Source organism: Chelonia mydas, chromosome 8, assembly GCF_015237465.2.
Source record: "Chelonia mydas isolate rCheMyd1 chromosome 8, rCheMyd1.pri.v2, whole genome shotgun sequence".
Taxonomy (NCBI): Eukaryota; Metazoa; Chordata; order Testudines; family Cheloniidae; genus Chelonia; species Chelonia mydas.
The window spans coordinates 100286933-100306401 of NC_057854.1; the positions used below are offsets into that span (position 1 = coordinate 100286933).

The window sequence follows — 19469 nt, forward strand, 5'->3', positions numbered from 1 at the left end:
TAGAGTTTTGCAACTAACTCTGCAGCATCTTTGGTGCTGATCCCTGTCAGAGGAAAGTTGTTGGCAATGTGGACCTTTGGTTTAAGCCTGCGTGGTCCTAAATGTTAAACTGGCCAGTTTAGCCTCATTACCCAAGCAGAGGGAGAGAAAAGTAAAGTAACAACTTAGGACGCCATCCAGCGCACTCTGGCGGAATTCCCATTGACTCTATCAAGGAAGGCGTGTGTCCTCCTGAGTGCTTAACGAGGACCATAAATAGTGGGAAATAAATGAGACCTTTCACATTCTTTAATTTTAGTAACTGAAGCTGCCACTGGTAGCAGCGGGATTTGATTACATATATGTTGATGGTCCCCTTTAAGAAAATCAAGGTATTGTTAGTAGCTACAAGCCAATCTTGGTGGGTGGGGGAAGATTGTTACAGAGCTTAGGTAGCCAGTAGTTAATGGACAATGTGGATAAACTTGGCCCTAAATCTCCCTTGTATAGAATAAGCGTTTACAGAAGCTAAGAACAACAGAAATGTTGCCATGGTGTTTTTCCCCCAATGAAAACCCCTTTTGCAAACATTCCCCAGCAATGTTTGCTACCCAAACACTGTAGCTTTGTATCAATACAAGGCAACCTGATGGTGAAACCGATTATAAGCAAAGGCTAAGCTGCTGAGTTGAGAGAGAGAGGCAAAAACCAAACCTACAGAGCAAACAGTGAAGGAAATTGGATGTGTAAAAGCCTTTGTCACAGAAATTGAAGGTGTTGTTAATTACACAAGTACAGAAACTTGCAGTGTAGAACTCACAGGGGCTTGATTCTAGACTCCTCACATCCATAAAATGTCCATAGGATTTAGAGGCAGCTTTGGGGGCCACCAGGAATGCAGATTATACCAGGAGTTTTGGTCCCCTTAAGGAATTTTATCAAATGCAAATTTAAAGACCCAATCTTGCTCATAGAAATAGCTGGAGTCAGGCTCAGTTACACTAAACTGCAGGACCAGATGTGTTTTAAATGTGACATTTAAAGGAAGCAACTTTAAAGCCAGTTCGCTCAAGAGACCTCTCTTTTTCTGAACACTGGTGACAGTTGTGCCTGCACTGAAGGCTAAATCCCCCAGCTGATTTTCAGTGGCAGAGGGAAAGCAAATCGTAATTTTTTCTCTCCCCCTTCTCTCTCCTCCACTCCCACCCCTCAATTAACTTTTTCATTTGGAAAGCTATATTGCCACATGTGACATTCCTTTGTAAATCTGTGGACTGGAGCCAACTAGGGGAAGCCCAGTGAAAAACCCACAGCCAGAGGAGACATTGCAGCATCAAAGCATGATGTGTGCTCTACGCTTTCTCGAGGAACATGCTACATAGCAAAAGTATTGGCACAAAGAGTGGAGACACAAGGCGGATGAGGTAATCTCTTTTATTGGACCAACTTCTGCTGGTGACAGAGACAAGCTTTCGAGCTACATAGAGCTCTTCTTCAGGGCTGGGAAAGGTACTCCCAGCATCACAGCTAAATACAAGGTAGAGCAGATTGTTTAGCACAGGTAGTGAGCATCACATAGTCTAAGGGGTCATTCAGGCCTGTTAACACCTCTCCCGTCATTGCGGGTGGGGGGTTAAAGGGTTATAGATTGTTGTAAAAAGCAATAAATCCAGTGTGTCTATTTGGGCCATGATTTTTAGCATCTAAGAAATGAATTGAAGGTCCCAGTCTCACTTTTTTGAAGGAATTGTGCAGGTTTCCTTTGAGGACGAGGCCTGAGAGGTCAGCTATAGAGCGATCGCTTTGTGACAAGTGCTCACCCACAGGCGATACGGGATTTTTTGTTTATCATTTTTCTGTGTGACTTCATTCAGGAGCGTGGGGATTGTCTGTCTGTTTTACCCACATGGTTGTTATAGGGGCATTTAGTGCACTGGATAAGATATGCCACGAGTTGTGATAGACGTGCGTAGGACCAGTGGATCATGAAATGTGTGTTGTGGGGGGTGTTGATCATTGTAGCAGATCTGAAAGGAAACCTGCACAACACCTTCAAAAGGCAAGCCTGGGAGCTTAAATTCATAACTCTGCTAGATGCTAGAAATCATGGACTGAATACAAAAAGAAAAGGAGGACTTGTGGCACCCTAGAGACTAACCAATTTATTTGAGCATGAGCTTTCGTGAGCTACAGCTCACTTCATCGGATGCTGTAGCTCACGAAAGCTTATGCTCAAATAAATTGGTTAGTCTCTAAGGTGCCACAAATACTCCTGTTCTTTTTGCGGATACAGACTAACACGGCTGCTACTCTGAGGACTGAATACAGACACTGGATTTATGTTTTATTACAACAATCTGTAACCCACTAAATCCCCCCCCCCCACAGCTTTCCTACCCCCCTAGGACTGGAGAGGTGATAACTGGCCACTTCACCTTGAATGATCCCTTGAAATATATGTTAACTACTTATGTGAAACAACCTGCTCCCCCTTGTATTTAGTTGTGACTCACTGAGTGATTTCCCAGACCTGAAGGAGAGCTCTGTGTAAACTCAAAAGCTTCTCTCTCATCAACAGAAGTTGGTCCAAAAGAAGTTACTACCTCATCCATTTGTCTGTCTAATATCCTGGGACCAACTTGGCTACAGCTACGCTGCATACCACAGAGTGGAAGCAGGAGACAGAGAGATTGAGGCGTAGGGGGCAGGGCGAGCTACGGGTTCTTTTTTGAGTCAGTTATTGCTAAGGCAGCTGTACTTCTGGACACACTCAGGATATGACATCACTGGGTTGGGGGGGGCAGGAAAGATCAGGCAGAGTTTCTTTAATGAAAACCCCAGCAAGGGTTGGTGCGTGTGTGAGTTTTTCCCTGACCCTGGGATCTCATAGCTAAACCGAGGGAGCCCAGAAGGAAGCCGCAGGATCTAGCTAGCTGACCTTTCCATACACTCGAGAGGGATTTGGTCTCTAATTCAGATCAGTTCTGGAGTTAGGTGAGTGTCTGGTTTTGTTTTGTTTTTAAACTTTCCTTAAGAAGTTTCTGGCTTGCTCTGAGAATAACTGTCTCCCAGTAAAGCCCCCTCCAACTCCAACCTCATGCTTTCCCTGCTAGCCTGTTGTGTGTCACAGTCCCACTGGGAACAAAAGCAAATGCAGCCAAGTGGATTGATTCCCCCAACTTCAGACCCCAGCAATGAAGTTGCAGATGGTACATTTTAGGGGGCGGGGGAGGGGGCATTTCAGGAGCTGGATGCTGCAAACTAGGGTTGGCTCAGCTGGTGCGCTTGTAAATGTTTAGTATCAGAGGGGTAGCCGTGTTAGTCTGGATCTGTGGCACAGGACTCTTTGCCGCTTTTGTAAATATTTAGTGACCCCATATTTTGTGACATCCGGGGTGAGCGTGAGGGGCCAGCCATAGCAGAGGGGGAATGAATGTGGCTTTTGAGCCGATGAGCGGAGTAAATGTCACTTCCTGGAGCAGATGAGGAGCCAAACCAGCCAAAGTTTGGAAGCAGTATTCTGTGCTTAGCAGAGTTTGGATGGTGGCCAATTGCCACTGTAAGATTATGCTGAGGAAACTGACCAGGGTCTGGGAGTATGGTTTGTCGTGTTTTGCAGTTAAATGTCCCATAGCTAGTGGCTTGAGTGAGGCCATTGCATGTCCTGGAATCTGGTTCCCATACATGTTGGAGTGAGAGCATGGAGTTCGGGAGGAGCCTGGGTTTGACCAGAAGATGAGTTGTAGAGGGTTGGTGTGTGGTGTTTTTGGTATCATGTCTGACCCTCACATGGGAGCTGTGTGGCTCACATGCTCCGAACAGGCAGCAGGAGCCACTGAGCCCAGGCCTTTTGGGGTTGTGCCTCTGTAGCGACTGTTACTCAGGACTGAACCTGGTCCCTCTAGAGCTAGGAGCATGAGCCTCTACTGATTTACACAAGTGTTGGATCAGACCCCAAATCCCCTAGCTGGCAGCTGTGGAAGACCCATGTCCTCTGTGGATCAGACACAGAGTGGGATGTGTAACACACACTGGCCAGGGAGCTACACCTCCCTCCTGCTTTCCAAGTAAGAGGATCGGTCTAGTGGGAGGAAGTCTGGCCCGGTGGTGAAGGCATTGGCCTCTGACTTGGGGTTCAGTTCCCTCCTCTGCCACAGACTCCCCATGTGACCTTGGGCCAGTCACTTAGCCTCTCTGTGCCTCTGTTCCCGGATAACAGTGCCACCTTACCTCACAGAAGTGTGGGGAGGAGAAAGATGTGGATTGTACTATGATGGGGGGGCTAAATAGACTGAAGCTGTCTCCTTGTTCCTTGGGGAACAAACACTACAAGGAGGCGTGATCAGAGGCAAATTATAAGAGGGTGTTGGAGTAGCAGTAGCCAAGGTACGTGATGCCAGGCACTCAGTGGGCTAGCACTGGGCAGAGTGATGGGCCAGCCGGTAACACCAGCTTGGGGCAGGGGGATTGTGGGGCAGGCAGATGTGACAGTGGAGGGAGCGGCAGGTGGGCTTGGTGGTACCAGGCATTGGACGTGGAGGCAGCAGATGGGGACTGCCTGGCAGTGTGCAGGGTGAACAAAATCAGGGAGGGGGCAACGGTCTGGAAGCAGAAATCTGCTTGGCTCGGTTGTAGGGTTGTGCACTAGGGGACAGAAGGGGGTTCCAAGTCCTGAGCGGGGAACAGCCACAGGAGTAACCTGGGCACCGCTCTCCTGGCTGCAACTTCCCAGTGTGTGTCCTGATTGCAGCAGCCAGAAGGGTGATTCCCGACTTGGGTTTTGGTGTCTAGTTGCTATGTTGATTGGTGCTGCCTCTGAACGGCTGCGTCTGTTCCAGCCCCGTTCTTCCCGTTTGTGCGGGAAGTTCCCTTCCTGGGACCCACAGGCAGATTCCCATGACATCGAGCAGGTAAATGTTGCTCTGCGCTCCTTGGAGATCATCTTCTCTCAGCTTTCAGAGTAGCAGCCGTGTTAGTCTGTATTCGCAAAAAGAAAAGGAGGACTTGTGGCACCTTAGAGACTAACCAATTTATTTGAGCATAAGCTTTCGTGAGCTACAGCTCACTTCATCGGATGTATCAGCTGGGGCTCCTCTTTGGATCTTTCTCTCCCAGGCTAGTTCGCTTTGGCCTTCATGCCCCGGCCAGCAAGCTCCCGCTCCCAGCAATTGTCTTGGAACGTCTCCTGGAATTTTCCATCATTTGCGACGGCATCTGGGATCTGCGGCCAATAACCCCGTTCCTCCAAGGCAATGCAGCCGGGGTCTGGCTTCAGCAGGAAGTGAAGAGAAACCAGCCCTGTTTGGGGACCATTGTGGTCAAGTGACCATTTTTAAATAGAATACTTTCAAGTCCCCTTAGATTTGGTAAAACTCAAAGGCTGTACAAGGACAGGGCGCAAATGGCTGACTTGGGCATGATGTTGCAGAGCCCTAGGGGACTTCCGATCTATTTCCAAACATACGGCTCTTTGGATCAGGGTTGCACTACACCAGTAACGAGGCTCCCAGCCTGCAAATGCTTATGTGCATGCTTAACTTTAAGTCTCCTTGTCCCGTTGACTGCACTGGCGTGTGCAAACGTGCATGCGGGATCAGAGCCCAGCTAATAATCATTAATACAGGTGCAGGTGGCTGACGGGGCAGCTGGCTGGAGAGGTTAATATCCCATCGAAATATCTCGCGATTATCCCTTTTAAGCTTCAGCTAGCAGCTTCCTCGCTGACTTCGCCAGTGCTTGTCTGCTATCGAAGTAACGTGTCAGCAGGGGGACTTTCCTCTTTTACTGGTGAGGGAAGAGAGGAGTTCCCTCAAGGGTGAGATTGAACCGAAGACTCTTGCAGTCAAACTTCAGTCAGCCACTGAGACAGCTCGGAGTAGCACTACAGGCCTCTTTATTTTGTCACACAGAGTCTGCCTAGCTGGAGGTTGCAGCACGCGGCCGCTTCGGGTATGCCCACGTGGGAGAAAAAACAAAACCCACCCCAGCGAGTCTCAGAGCCTCGGTCGACGGACTCAGGTTCGCGGGTCTCGTGCTACGGGGCTAAAAATAGCAATGTAGATGTTCTTGTTTGGGCTGGAGTCAAGGGCACTGACTTTTCTTTTCTTTTTCTCTGTGGGGGCTCCACCCCCGCTCTGCCCCGAGGCCCCACCCTCGCTCCACCCCCTCCCCCCGCCCGCCCACCACTCGCTCCTCTCCGCTCCCCCTCCCCATCATCCAAGCCGCTCGCTGATGGGTAGCCAGTCCTGGGGCGCCGCCAAACAGCTGTGGATGGTGGGTGCTGAGGGCCCCCTGTTTTTTTTCCATGGATGCTTGAGCTGTGGAGCACCCACGGAGTCAGCACCTATGGCTGGAGCCCAGGCTCTGAAACTCAAGCGGGAACGTCTGCTCTGTTATTTTTAACCCCGTAGGACAAGCCATGCAAACCCAAGTCAGTTGACTCAGGCTCTGAGAGGCATTGCCATGTTTGGGTGTTTTTGCAGCTACACAGGCCACAAGGTCACCCACAAACCACATGCATGTGGCATGAGAGAGGAAATTGGTGACTGTCAACTCCCAAAACCCAAGCGTCAGTGAACTAAAAAGGTAACTCTTCACAAGGCTGGTAGAGAGATCTGGTACACTCATGAGCAGGGCAGGGGTGTAGAGTTGGGAAGGGGGTAGGACCAAGTCTGTCCACTAGAGGGCAGCATTGCAGGGGCATGCAAACCAGTTTGTTGTAAACTCAGGCTCTGCGCAGATTCAGGCAGCCTCCAACAGACAGGTTGATCCAGGCCTTGATGTTTGGAGGGACACTCACATTTTGCAGAGAGGCCCGCAAACGTTGGTTGCTTGTCTTCCTACCCCCGGGTTCAAAAATGCAAGTGGGCACGGGGCCCTGCTTCAAACTGGGGCCCTGCATTTCCTAAAGATGGATTTTTTTCCCCACCAAAAAGTCGTGCATGGATTTGAGGGCCTGCGATCTGTGACCCGCTCCTGGCTGAGCATCTCCTTAGGAGCTGGCGGCATGTCAGAGCCATCCATTAGGATGGTGTTAGGATGTTAAATGCCTCGCTCCGTCCCAGTGTGAGAGCAGCTGTTCTGCTGCTTTAAAATTTGGATCGTGCTGCTCAGTGGCTGTTTGAGGTTACCGGAGCCAGATGCTTGTGTAAGCGTCTGACCACTGGCATGCGAGAGGGGACTTAATTAATTAAAGGTTTCAAACAGCCTCTCAGCACTGCATTTAATTGTAGATCAAGTACCACGCTGTGTTCTCAGCGGATGAGCAGATGGATACATTTTCCTGGCTGATCTTTTAGTTTTGGTCACTCAGTGCTCTGAGTTTTCTTTCTCATGGTCTATTAATAATACTTACTTATTAATTCTTTCTGGTAGCACCCACAATGTATGAAGGCCCAGATCCTAAAAGATATTTATGTGGCTAACTTCCAGGCATCTGGGCAAGTCACAACCTCCCTGGCTCAGTTTCCCCATTTCTAGAACTACAGTATATTTGAGGATCTGGGCCTAAACGCTTTTCAACAGACAAGGAAGCCCAGTCCTTGCCTTGAGGAGCTTTCAATCTAAGCACAGCAAAACTAAGCAAGGAGAGGGATGCACCATATATACCCTAGTTCTAAAAATGGGGAAACTGAGGCAGGGAGGGTGTGACTTGCCCAAGTGCCTGAGAAAATCAGAGTCGGAGCTGGGATTCTGTTCTGTTCTCATACTGTGCCCATCACCTTGGTATCTGGGCACTTGGATGAGAACTCAGGAGCTCCCCAGCCTATCTCTTGCCACAGCCCTCAGTTTATCACTTTCCCTATTCGTGCGACTTTCCTTTCCTCTTTTAAGTGTACCTGTGTAACAAAGTGGAGGTGACGCTCGATTGTTTGATTGTTTGATTACCCCTGTGCCCTGCACCTTATACCATACGCTGGCTGGACTTCTCACGTTTAAAGATTTCTGTGCATATTGGGAGGTCTCTGAAGCCGGACTGATGACTAGGGGAACTGAAACTTAGCCAGATGGGTTGTGGGTGCCGTTTTAGTTGTGGCTTCCTTCCGCATCTGACCCTGGAGAAATATTCATTTTGTATTTGGCTGTGGCAGTGTGATCTAGTGAGTAGGTGCTGAACTGGGAGTCAGGAGAGAGCTGGGTTCTATTCCAAGGTAAATCAGCCAGGACCCCATTGTGTTGGGTGCTGTACATACACATAGTAAGAGAAAGCCCATGCCTCAAAGAGTTTACAATCTAAATAGACAAGACAGACAAAGAATGGGAGAGGAAACAGGCATCAAGAGGTGCAGTGACTGCCCCGGATCACAGAGAAACACAGCCAGGAACACCAGTCCAGGTCTCCTGACTCCCTGCTGCTGAGGTGCTGTGTGACTTTGGACAACTCATGCAACCCCCACCTGTGCCTCAGTTTCCCCAACTGTGCAATGGAGCTGACGGGACTGGCCTGGAGCACTGGCAGTCTGCATCTGAAAAGCGCTAACCCTCGCACCAGTAACACCTGTCTTTCTGAGGCACGAAGGAACCTGTTCTTGGAAAACTATTAAGAGAAGCCCTACGTTTCTTCAGTGTTGTATGCATATAACTATATCAGACAGGGGCATGATTATTTTAACCAAGATAGTTATACCAGTACAACCCCTAGTGTGGACACCATTATACCGCTATAAAGGTGCTTCTGCTAGCGTGGCTTATTCCCCTTTCCGAACAGGCAGGGCGATACCAGTGTAAAGCACTTTTCTCTCAGTATAACTCTCTCTTTAACTTGCTCGTGGAGACAGGCTGTGAGTTACAGCTCTGCATGTGGACAGCTATTTTGGCTTAGCCCTGGCTTGAGCATTGGCTTAGGTGGTAAATTTACAGGCACAGACTAGACCAATTAAACCAGTTTTAAACCGACCTGGATTTTCCCTGGTTTAATTAAACCAGTTTAAACTAATCCGGTGCCTCCTCTCAGTGTAGACAAGGCCATGTGCCCAGAGGAATGAGCACAGTGCAGCTGGTGCTGAAATTGGCAGCCAAGTCAATGCTGGAGCTCATATTCGTGCCTGACCCAGCAGGTACAGGAACAGGGCTCCCCCTTGCTTCCTTCGTCTCCAATAATGAAGCCTTTCTCCTGCAGCTCGCTGGCAAATGAATCCGGGACCCTGGCTGGTGAATGGACCACTGTGGGGAGGGGGAGGGAGCTGTCGCTCTCCAACTTCCTGCCTCCGCAGGCGATTGTGAGATGCGGCTGCGGGGACAGGCCCACCCGGGACAGGAAGGGCCCCGCTCACAATGGGGGCAGCGCAGCAGGAAAGGCAGCCAGAGCTCCGGCAGGGACGGCCACCTGTTGGCATCCCACATCTGCTTCCGTCCATCCTGATGCTGGGGCGAGGACACTGCAGCTGTGCTGCTCGTGAGGGCTGGGAAACTGGACGGAGCTGGTGCTATGAATGCCTGGGAGACTACAGGACAGGCTGATTGGTCAGGCACTGGGCTGGGAGTCAGGAGACCTGGGTTCTATTCCTGGCTTTACCACGGGCCTGCTGGGTGACCTCAGACAAGTCACGTCCCTGCCCCGTGCCTCAGTTTCCCTTCCTGTCTGCTGGCTATATAGATTGTAAGCTCTCTGGGGGCAGGGACACTCTCTCACTATGTGTACGTACAGTGCCTGGCACGATGGGGCCTCTACATGCTATTGCAATGCTAGTTCTAATTCACTAAATTCACTGCAATCCAGTTAGCAACGGGCCCAAAATCCGGGGTGCAAGTGTCCCTGGTCTCTACAGGAGGGAGGATGATGCCATCCTGAAGTTTAGGTTCTCGGGGTTGATTTGAACGGCTCTGTGGTCTTTTGGTGCCTCTAGTGGACTGATTTCCATGAAATGAAACAACCATTGGACCATGGAACCTGGCTAAGCCACGCAACACAAAATGGGTGGTTTCTCCCAACCCCTCAGCAAGGAACTAATAGCAAGTGCTGTAGTAAGGTCTCACCAGTGGAAGGAATGGTCGAGACGATCGAACCCTCTGACTACCAGAAGCCACAAGTGGATCACTGCATACGTGCCCTTTCTGTACACTCCCCCTGAAGTGCGGGTACAGGCTGCTGTCAGCGACAGGCTACCAGGCTAGATGGACCATGGTCTGACACAGTGTGACACTTCTTATGTATGGAGGGGCACTGTGCAGGGGTTAGGGTGCTAGACCTGGGTTCAGTCTCCTGGTTGGCCACAGGCTTCTTGGGCAACTCACTTAGACACCCTGTGCCTCTGTTTTCCATCCATAAAATGGGCATAATGCACTTCCTTACTGCACCGGCGTGTTGTGAGGATAAATGCATTGCAGATCATGAGGTGCTCCGACACTGTGGTAACAGGGGCCATATAAGTACGTTAGACCGGGCAAATCCCTATACAGACTGGCTACATTGTAATAAGCCACGGTTTCAAGCAAGGGAAAGACCGATTGGGACAAACAGCAGCTCTGTCCGTCTGCACCATGGGTTGCATTGGTTCCTCTCTGCCAGTGGCTATAACTGGGCCAAAGGTTGAAGGGTTATTGGTCTAATCCAGTGCACGTCCTTGCATGCCCGGGAATATCACCAGTGATTAAACAACAGCTGAGAGAGAACTGATTCATGACTCAGCATCTTTGTTTTGCAATGGGTCTCCTGGTCACTAGGACAAATTAACGAAAGCCCGTGGTTTCCGATCAGTTCCCCGTTCGTGCCGTGATTCAACCCCTGGGTGGCATCACAGCTTATACCCTGTGCAATTGGCAGGGCTGACATTGCTCAGCAGGGATGAGTTCTGGGCCTCCCAGAGAAATACCTAAGTACATTCTTATAAAGAAAAGAATACTTGTATAGTGCTTTTCACCTGCCTGTCTACAGATCTGTGGTGGAGTGTGTTAGCCCTTTGTGGTTCCCTGCTGGGAGCCCCAAGGTCCTACCACATGATTCCCCAAGAAGCAGTGAGCTGAGAAGAAAAGAGCAGCGAAGGTGGGTCCTCGAGGCTTGCCTAGATAGGACTCTCCGGAGCAGCCACTTTGGAAAACCACAGAGATCTGGTCCTTCCAGGGCTAGAGGGGCTAGCAACAGCCAATCAGGGCCCTGCTGACCCGGATAAAAGGAGCTGCCTGGGGGTTAGTGGAGCAGTCACTGGCTAGGATTGGAGGAGAGAAGGAGGGAGTCTCTCTCTGACTGCAGGAGCCTGACAATAGATGGAGTTCATGGCTGGCTGAACCTGCCCAGCTGGGATTGCAGAGAGAGGAATCTGAGGATGCTGGCCCTGACCTAGGGCTGGAGATAAAGGACCTGGTTGGAAGAAGCCCAAGGAAACAGCAGTGACAGATTGGAGAGGGCAGTATGTGGCTACTGTGCATAGGGTCCCTGGACTGGAACCCAGAGCAGTGAATGAGCCAGGTTCTGCCACCACCCACTGGCATAAACCCCACAAAGGGGATGGGGCTTATTTGGGACTCTGAACAAAGGGCTAAATTTAAAGGGCCCAGAGCTGCAGCTGAGGAGCTCAGCGAGGGCAAATAGACTGTTTATTTACTAGACTCTTTAATACCCTGGAAGGGTCATTCAGACTTTGTGATTCAGCTGGAGGGCCAAGCCACTGAAGGCCTTGAGGGCGGCCAGCAGCCTGCAGGTGGCACCAGGGGTGAGAAAAGGAAGGCAGTACTGCACCCTGCCACTTGGCGGTGCTCAAGAGGTAAGTGCCCCTATACAGGATCGCAGATCAGTGGTGCGTCACCAGGCACCCTGGAAAGATAGAGAAGAATTAAACTAAGGCCAGCAGAGTGACTTGCCCAAATGCAGCAGCAAATCGGGACTAGAAAGCAAGAGAATGACCCCAAGTCCCCTTTCCTGTAGGCCTGGGCTTTAGACTTCCAGAGGCTGAGATTTATTTCAGCTGTATCCTTGATAGGGTTTGTAGGCACCTGCTGTAATGGAACAGACTGTAGCTGCTGCTTGTTCTTCCCCCTGCCGATTTGATGCTTTGGGAAGGAGGTTGTTTTGTGATGTGAAAATTAAAAGCAAAAATGTGCCCCCATAGGCCACTGTGTTGCTCCAGGATGCATTAAATGAAGAGGTGGGAGAGATCGGGGGAGTGTGTCTAACAGTGTAAGGCGGCTGTCTGAGCTTACTGCATTGCAGCTCCTGCTAGCCACGTAAGAAGCCGCTGCAGCATGTACTGATATTTGGAGGCCAGACTCTTCCTCCCTGAGCCCTCCTAGAATGTCCTGAGACTTGGCCATCTTCCTGCTGTTTATATGGAGAAGTCCTGAGCACATGGGCAGGGCTGGAAAATCATCCACCCCGCTGTGTGTGTGTTCTCTCTTTATAAATAAGGTTGGCTGCCCAAAATCAGAGGCTACTGTTGCTGGGAGGGGGGGAAATTTGGACCTACACTTTTAACTGCAGGTTTCCTCCCCTCAGACTGTTGAAGTAATGCAATTGATTTCCAGGCCTTTGTGTGAAACCATTGCTGAGAGTGTCAGCCCCCTATGAGTAATAATACTCTGTACTTGTATAGCAGCTTCCACTGCAAGCACTCCTAACGCTCCTGTGAGGTCCAAAAGGATCACCATCTCCATTCTGTAATCAGGGAAACTGAGGCACAGAGGGGCAAAGTGACTTGCCCAAGGTCATGCAGGGAGTCTGTATCAGAGCCAGGAATTAAAGTCCCATTTCAGTGCCTTACCCACAAGAACCAGAGTGGTGATTAGACTGCAAGGCAGCAATCCCTGGCCTCATTGTTGTGGAGGGCAAAACTCCCCTCAGTTCAGTGGGGCCAGGATTTCACCCCCTGGGCTCTTAGCTTTGTGCTTTACCCTCCCCATCCAAGATTTGTGCTGATCCTAAACTGCCCACTCTTGAGGGAGATTGAGGAGTGACCTGGCTTTTTTGTGGGTTTGTGGCTCTACAGACTGACTTGGCTTCGACGGGGAACGTTCTGCCTCTACTTTTTCTGAAGATTTGTTTTCTTCCAAATTCCTGTAAGGATTTACAAGGCCTGTGCAATTTGGCAGCAGTGCCGACAACGGCTCCCGAAGCAAAACCATGGCAAACAGCTCATGTAGGTGCTGACTGCATTCGGGGTAGACTGGAATGTAATGACCAGGCAGGTATGTGCTGCCTTTGCAGCAGATTAACTAAAGGACTTGAGCACAGGAAATCAGATTGTTCCGGTGCACCAGTTCATGTATATCTTTCACAGAGACACTGTAAGAAAACACAGAGCAGATGCTTAATAGCTTCATTGATTTTAATTGGGTTTTAGTAAGACAATAAATATCCAAAAAGGAAATCCGCCTCCATTTGCCTAATGATTGAAGAGATCAGTGTGTATGATAACAAGAAAGTGATACAGTTGAATAAGTTTGTATGATGAAATATGTCCTGGGAGCTGGTTATTGGAGAAGAGAGTCACTTCCCATTGAGTACAAATGAGTTGGAAAGAGCCGTAGAATATAGATGTACAAATAAACCCCTTAACAATTGTCAGAACAGGGATTTAAAAGCTTCTATTCATGGATCACAGGTTTTCACTTTTTATGTGCCAGGCTTTATGGCAGAGGTTCCAAAACGCTCTTGCCGAGCCCCCCTTCGGCGCTTCCTGGCTCGTGCTGAAAACAGGAGCGTAGCCACGGCGGGGCGAGTGGTGGAAGGGGCTGGCCGCGCCGAGTACAAGCCGATCTGAGACCACAAGGATGTACTCCGAGCAACGAGGCTGCTTACACTGCTGCAGCTACACTTCTATTTTTTTAGCATGCTAGCTCGATCAGACCTAGCGTGGGTATGACTCCTCGAGCTGGAATTTACCCCTCCTGGTCGCCGTGTAGACAGACCTACTCATGGACTTGAGGAAGGAAAGCCTTCCCACCACAAGGGACGCTCACAAGTCGAACACCCCTGATATCCCAGCCCTGCACTCCATCCAGGGAAAAAACCCTACCACAAGCAGAGTCTTTACCTAGCGTGGGAGACGTGCCAGAGGCTCCAGGAAGCCCACTAGGGACTTTGTTATTGCTATTGGATTTTACATGGAAGTTGCTCAAATGCTATGGTGACATGCGGCAGGGTAAAACTCTAAGATAGATAAAATAGGTCTGGGGGTGAAATTTTCTGGGCTGTGTCCTACAAGAAGTCAGGCTAGAGCAGTGGTTTTCAACCGGTGGTCCGCAGCCCCCTGAGGGTCCACAGCCTGCGTCTAAGATTTCCAAAGGGGTCTGCACCTCCGTTTGAAATTTTTCAGGAGCCCGCAAATGAAAAAAAGGTTGAAAACCGCTGGACTATCTGATCTTCAGGATCCCTTCTGGCCTTAAACTCTATGAGTATGTGACTTTTAGTGGAGAGATGCTAATTTAACCAAGCCGAGGCTCTGGCCCAAGGTGTTATGCAATGGTGACCAAGCTCCAGACACGGGTGCATGTTATGTAGCATGAGGGACTTTGAGTGCTATTTTAAGTGCAAATCTCGATGCAACCTTAACTACGGAGTCACTACCAATGCCCGAATAGTAGTGTGTGTGTGTACCAATTATATTTAAGGCACTGATCTAGTGAAAGTATTGAAGGACCTACTTCACTTTAAACATGTGAATAGCTCTGTTGAAGTCAATAGGAGTCCAGGAAGTTGCATGCTTCAAGTTAAGTGCGAGCTTCAGCTCTTTGCTGGATGGGGGGCCCCAGGCGGTCTATTTTGGAAGTAGATGTAATCCTAAATGTCCAGAAAACTTGCAGTCATGGAAAGCTTATCGGTATCAGCAGGGTGGGCCTTGAAAATGTGACAGCCAGGCAGGAAGATACAAGATAAGGCTCATTCTTTATCCGGCAGTAGTTCCAGGCTCAGTAACTGGGTGGATGCTTTGCGTTACAAACCACCAACCTCCCTCTCAGGCCCTTCTGTGCTGCTAGGCAGGAAGCCGTGATGCTGCTAGAGTGACTTGGAGCCGTAGTCAACAAGAAGGCCTGCTACCACTCCCAGATGCCCCCGCTTCCCCCCGCCCCAGCACTGCCCTAGAGTGGCACTGAATACAGCCTCAGAGGGCTTGAGCCCTGTTTCCCATGCTAAGTGGCAACGTCTGCTCTTTAGTCCACAGCAGGAGTGACCAAAGCTCCCTAAAAGGGGGGGAGGGCACCTGAACCGTGGCCCCACGCCCCACATCCCTTTTCCCCCGAAGCCCCGCCCTCGCACCACCTCTTCCCCCACGACCCCACCCCCTGCTCGCTTATCTCTGCCCCTCCCCCCCGTTGCTTGCCTTCACAGCTGGTAAAAAGTGATGGAGCTATGGCTCCTGGTCCCCCTTGTTCCAGCGCCTTTGGCCCACAGGTGCAGTTCTCGCTGGCGTCAGTGGAAGACGCCCCGCTAGGCTGAGAGCAGCGTTTGCCCTCTCATTTGGAGCAAAAGCCACCCCTGGCCAGAGGGGCAAGAAAATCCCTGTGCCCCAGTGGGAACTGAGGATCTTGCGCTGCCCTCTGTGCGGGGTGAATTTCACCCTTGCTTTCATGCAACAGCAGGCAGCTGTTCAGACAGGGAGGCACAGGGCATCCACAGTGAAAAGATGAGCAGCCACAACAACCAGCTCTTGTCTCCAGTTGTTCCTGAGGGACAAAATTTAATACTCTGATGTCTGGATAATTTGCCCTCACCACCCCGACTCTATTGACTTCTTGCCATACTCTGTCTATTGCTGCTGTGTGCTCTAAAATACCCGCGGAGCTCCACCCAAGAGGCATTTTCTCTTCTCTAGCGGCTGAAGTGAGTCCAGTGTACCTTATAATTGAGTCTGCAAAGCACTGTATCGGACCCTGTGGGATGGAAGGACCTGTGTGTCTGTCTGTGGCCGTTGTTGTTGTGACAGGTGAACAGGGTACTGGACTGGAGTTCAGGTGGCCTGGGCTCTCGTCCCTTCTGCTTGAGACCTTGGGCAAGTTACTTCCCCTTTCTGTTGCCCCTCGTTCCTCTCCCACCCTTGCTCTGACTTATCAAAGTAGTTGGCAGGCTTTTCAGGGTAAAGACTGTCTCTCACTTGGTGGACATGAATTATTAAAATATTAGACCACAAAAAAAGAGGAGAAAAAAACTTTTTCGGGGGTGGGAGGGATAGCTCAGTGGTTTGAGCATTGGCCTGCTAAACCCAGGGTTGTGAATTCAAGCCTTGAGGGAGCCATTTAGGGATCTGGGGCAAAAACTGGGGACTGGTCCTGCTTTGAGCAGGGGGTTGGACTAGATGACCTGAGGTCCCTTCCAACCCTGATATTCTATGACATGCAGCATCTAGTACAATGGAGCCCCGATCTCATGTGCTTACAAGCATTAACGCTGGGAACTGTAGGACGATGCAAAATGTATTTTAGCTGATCAGTGATGTTTGGCGAGCCCTTTGGCTCTTTGAAAACAATGCAGAGATTTCAGTTCATAGTCTGAGTCCAGGAGAAACACGGACCCTCTGCTTCTGTGGTAGTAAATTCAGGAAGGCAACTCGGGGCATAATTAGCAGTTTATTGAATGGCCATTAATCCCACAATTCACAATAGTGATCAGGGTGACCTCCGGATGACTCCTGGATGGGATGGTCAGGGGGTTATCCTGGATAGATCAGGAGTCACTGATTCAAGGGTGCAGAACTAGCTGCCAAAGCTAGTGTCAGACCTGACACGGCTTTGTTATTTTAAAGCAAGGTGCCGATGGCGGCTGATGCAATCCAGCAAGGTGGCGAGAGGAGGTAGACTGTGTGACTAGTTTGCATTGTGTTTTGGGCTGTATGGGTAGGGGAGTTGATCCTTTTCTATCACAGTGTGACACCCAAACGGTACTTCCCTCAGGACACAATTGTACATGGGATTTGGGCCTAAGGGGCTTTAAAGAAACAGAACACAAACTCCTGCTAAATAACAGAGCAGTGTGACTGGGCAGGTACCCGTACTCACTTCAGTGCCCTGGGGCAATTGCCAGGCTGGCCGCAGGGGCAGGTCACAGGGAGCACTTTTATGAGCTGAGAAGCTCTAGGGGCTGGGGAGGAGGGGGAACGACTTCCCGTGTGCCCAAAAAGGAAATCAACACCAAGCCATTTGAGCGATGACTGGACAGGGGAGGGGGAGGGAGGAAAGCTGCCTTGAACGCTTCTGATACTGCTTTTTATTTTGCTTTAGAGCAGCTGCCCTTGAGATACTGGTGTGAGCAGAGCCTTTCCCTGTAAAGATCATGCTGTTACTCAAGGGATATTGCTTTATGAAGAGGCTTTCAACATAAGGTGCCTCCATCTTTCACACGCAAGGCTTCCCACCCGGCCAGCCATGGTAGCACCAGCAAAACATTTATTACCATTTGCATTATGGCAGCACCGAGACGCCTCAGGGTTCCCGTTGCCCTATGCGCTATAAATACATCCCTGCCTCCAAGACCTCGCCATCTAAATAGACAAAACAATAATCCTTTCTTTATCTCCGTTTTGCAGATAGAGAAACTGAGGTCATGGTCACACAAGGAGTCTGGGTAGAGTCAGGAATTGAACCCAGATTCCCTCAGTTTACATCCAGTACCTTAGCTACAAGACCATCTAGTCTCTTGAATGTGCCACCAATTCATCATGAGCAGCTTTAGTAAGGGAGAGCCAGTTACAGTTGGTGTCATAAATAACGGGTTCAATATTTCTGTCTGTTTTCCTTCAGAAACCCACGATGTTCCACCCTGACGCTTCCAGGCTAGGAGTCTGCCATTGGGACGTGCCGCTGCCCTTTTAAACCTGGCCACCCCAGCCCAGAATGGCTTTGTGCCTCAACCAAGTTTTCAACAAAGACAAAACCTTTCGCCCCCGTAAGAAATTCGAGCCCGGCACCCAGCGGTTTGAGCTGTACAAGAAAGCCCAGGCCTCTCTCAAATCTGGGCTGGATTTGAAGACTGTGGTCCAACTGCCTCCTGGGGAGAATATCAATGACTGGATAGCGGTGCACGTGGTTGACTTCTTCAACAGGATAAACCTTATCTATGGGACGATGTCGGAGTTCTGCACCGAGAAGAGCTGCCCAATCATGTCTGGTGGGCTCAAATATGAATACAGGTGGCAGGATGATCACAAGTACAAGAGGCCGACCAAGCTCTCAGCACCCCAGTACATGTGTATGCTGATGGAATGGATCGAGATGCTCATTAACAATGAGGACATCTTTCCTACCAGGATAGGTAAGTGGACTGTAGTTCTTACATTCAGACGGCAACTACTGTGATCATCTCGTCTGGCCTTCTGCATAACACAGGCCAGAGAACTTTACCCAGGGATTCCCACATCCACCCCCAGCAGCTTGTGGTTCCTCATAGATTTTAAGGCCAGAAGGGACCATCATGATCATCTAGTCTGGCCCCCTGCACATCACAGGCCACAGAACCTCACCCACCCACTCCTGTAATAGACCCCATCTCTGACTGAGTTATTGAACTCAACTCATGATTTAAAGACTTCAAGCTACAGAGAATCCACCATTTACACTAGTTTAAACCTGAAAGTGACCCGTGCCCCATGCTGCAGAGGAAGGCGAAAACCCCCCAGCATCTCTGCCAGTCAGACCTGAGAGAAGATTCCTTCCTGGTCCCAACTTTGGTGATCGGGTAGACCCTGAGCATGTGGGCAAGACCCACCAGTGAGATACCTGGGAAAGAATTCTCCCCCTCATCAGCTATTGGAGATACAGTATTGGCTTCTAGCAGTCACAGATAGCCTATCTGGTTTTGTAGGCAACCTCATCATACCATCCCCTCCATAAACTTACCAACCTCAGTCTTAAACCGCAGCGTATCTTTTAGGCCAATCCATCCTGCCAATGAACGTTGTATAAGCTCCAAGGGATGGAGAATCCAGCACATCACCAGTAGCATGTTTCCAGGGGATAATTATTTCTCTGTTGAAGTTTTGCATTTTCTTTTTAACACTCATTGGAAAGGCGAGGAAAATACGCCAGCTTTGTCCTGCAACCAGCTTAATGAAGTGACACTATGAACTCCCAGTCTCTTGAATCCTTTCCCCCCTACATATGGTGCTTTGTGGAAGTGGGGGACTCTTAGCACTCGTTAGAGCCAGGCAGGATGTGTGGACTGGTGCTGCTCAAGCATCCTGTACATATCTGTGGCAATGCACTCCACCCCAGACCTATGGCATGCCCTGCTATTCCACTCCTAGGCCTACCTGTGGCCTACAAGGACGTGTGGCTTTTTCCATGAGGACAAATCTCCACCAGGAGAATAGGATGTGGCCCACCACAAACAGTTGTTCTTATAACCTAACCCAGTTCCCAGAGGGGAAAAGTTTGTGAACTAACCCTCTTTATTGCCCATCCTGCAGATTTAATCCTCGTTACCCCTGTGGGTAACTACGGTGATAATATCACATATGCTAATCAGGTTCATTTGCCTTCTTTGGGGACATCAGGGATTGGAGTCTACTGGGTTTGCCAGTTGGTGTCGGCGATTCATTATTCGGTCTGACAGACACATACCAGCAATC

The 19469-nt window shown here is 49.9% G+C and overlaps 1 protein-coding gene across 3 annotated transcripts in view; it reads left to right on the forward strand.

The window, feature by feature from the left end:
* Positions 1-2762: 2762 nt before the first annotated feature.
* Positions 2763-19469, forward strand: part of MOB3C (MOB kinase activator 3C) — a 51612-nt gene continuing 34905 nt past the window's right edge. The window contains exons 1-2 of one of the 3 annotated variants that reach the window (XM_043520874.1): positions 2763-2973; positions 17644-18154. In XM_043520874.1, coding sequence (XP_043376809.1) covers positions 17737-18154 — 418 coding nt within the window. In that variant the 5' untranslated portion in view covers positions 2763-2973; positions 17644-17736. Of the gene's footprint in view, positions 2974-11129; positions 11679-17643; positions 18155-19469 lie in introns of those variants that run through there. The other 2 variants (XM_027824045.3, XM_043520875.1) reach the window with 2 other exon arrangements.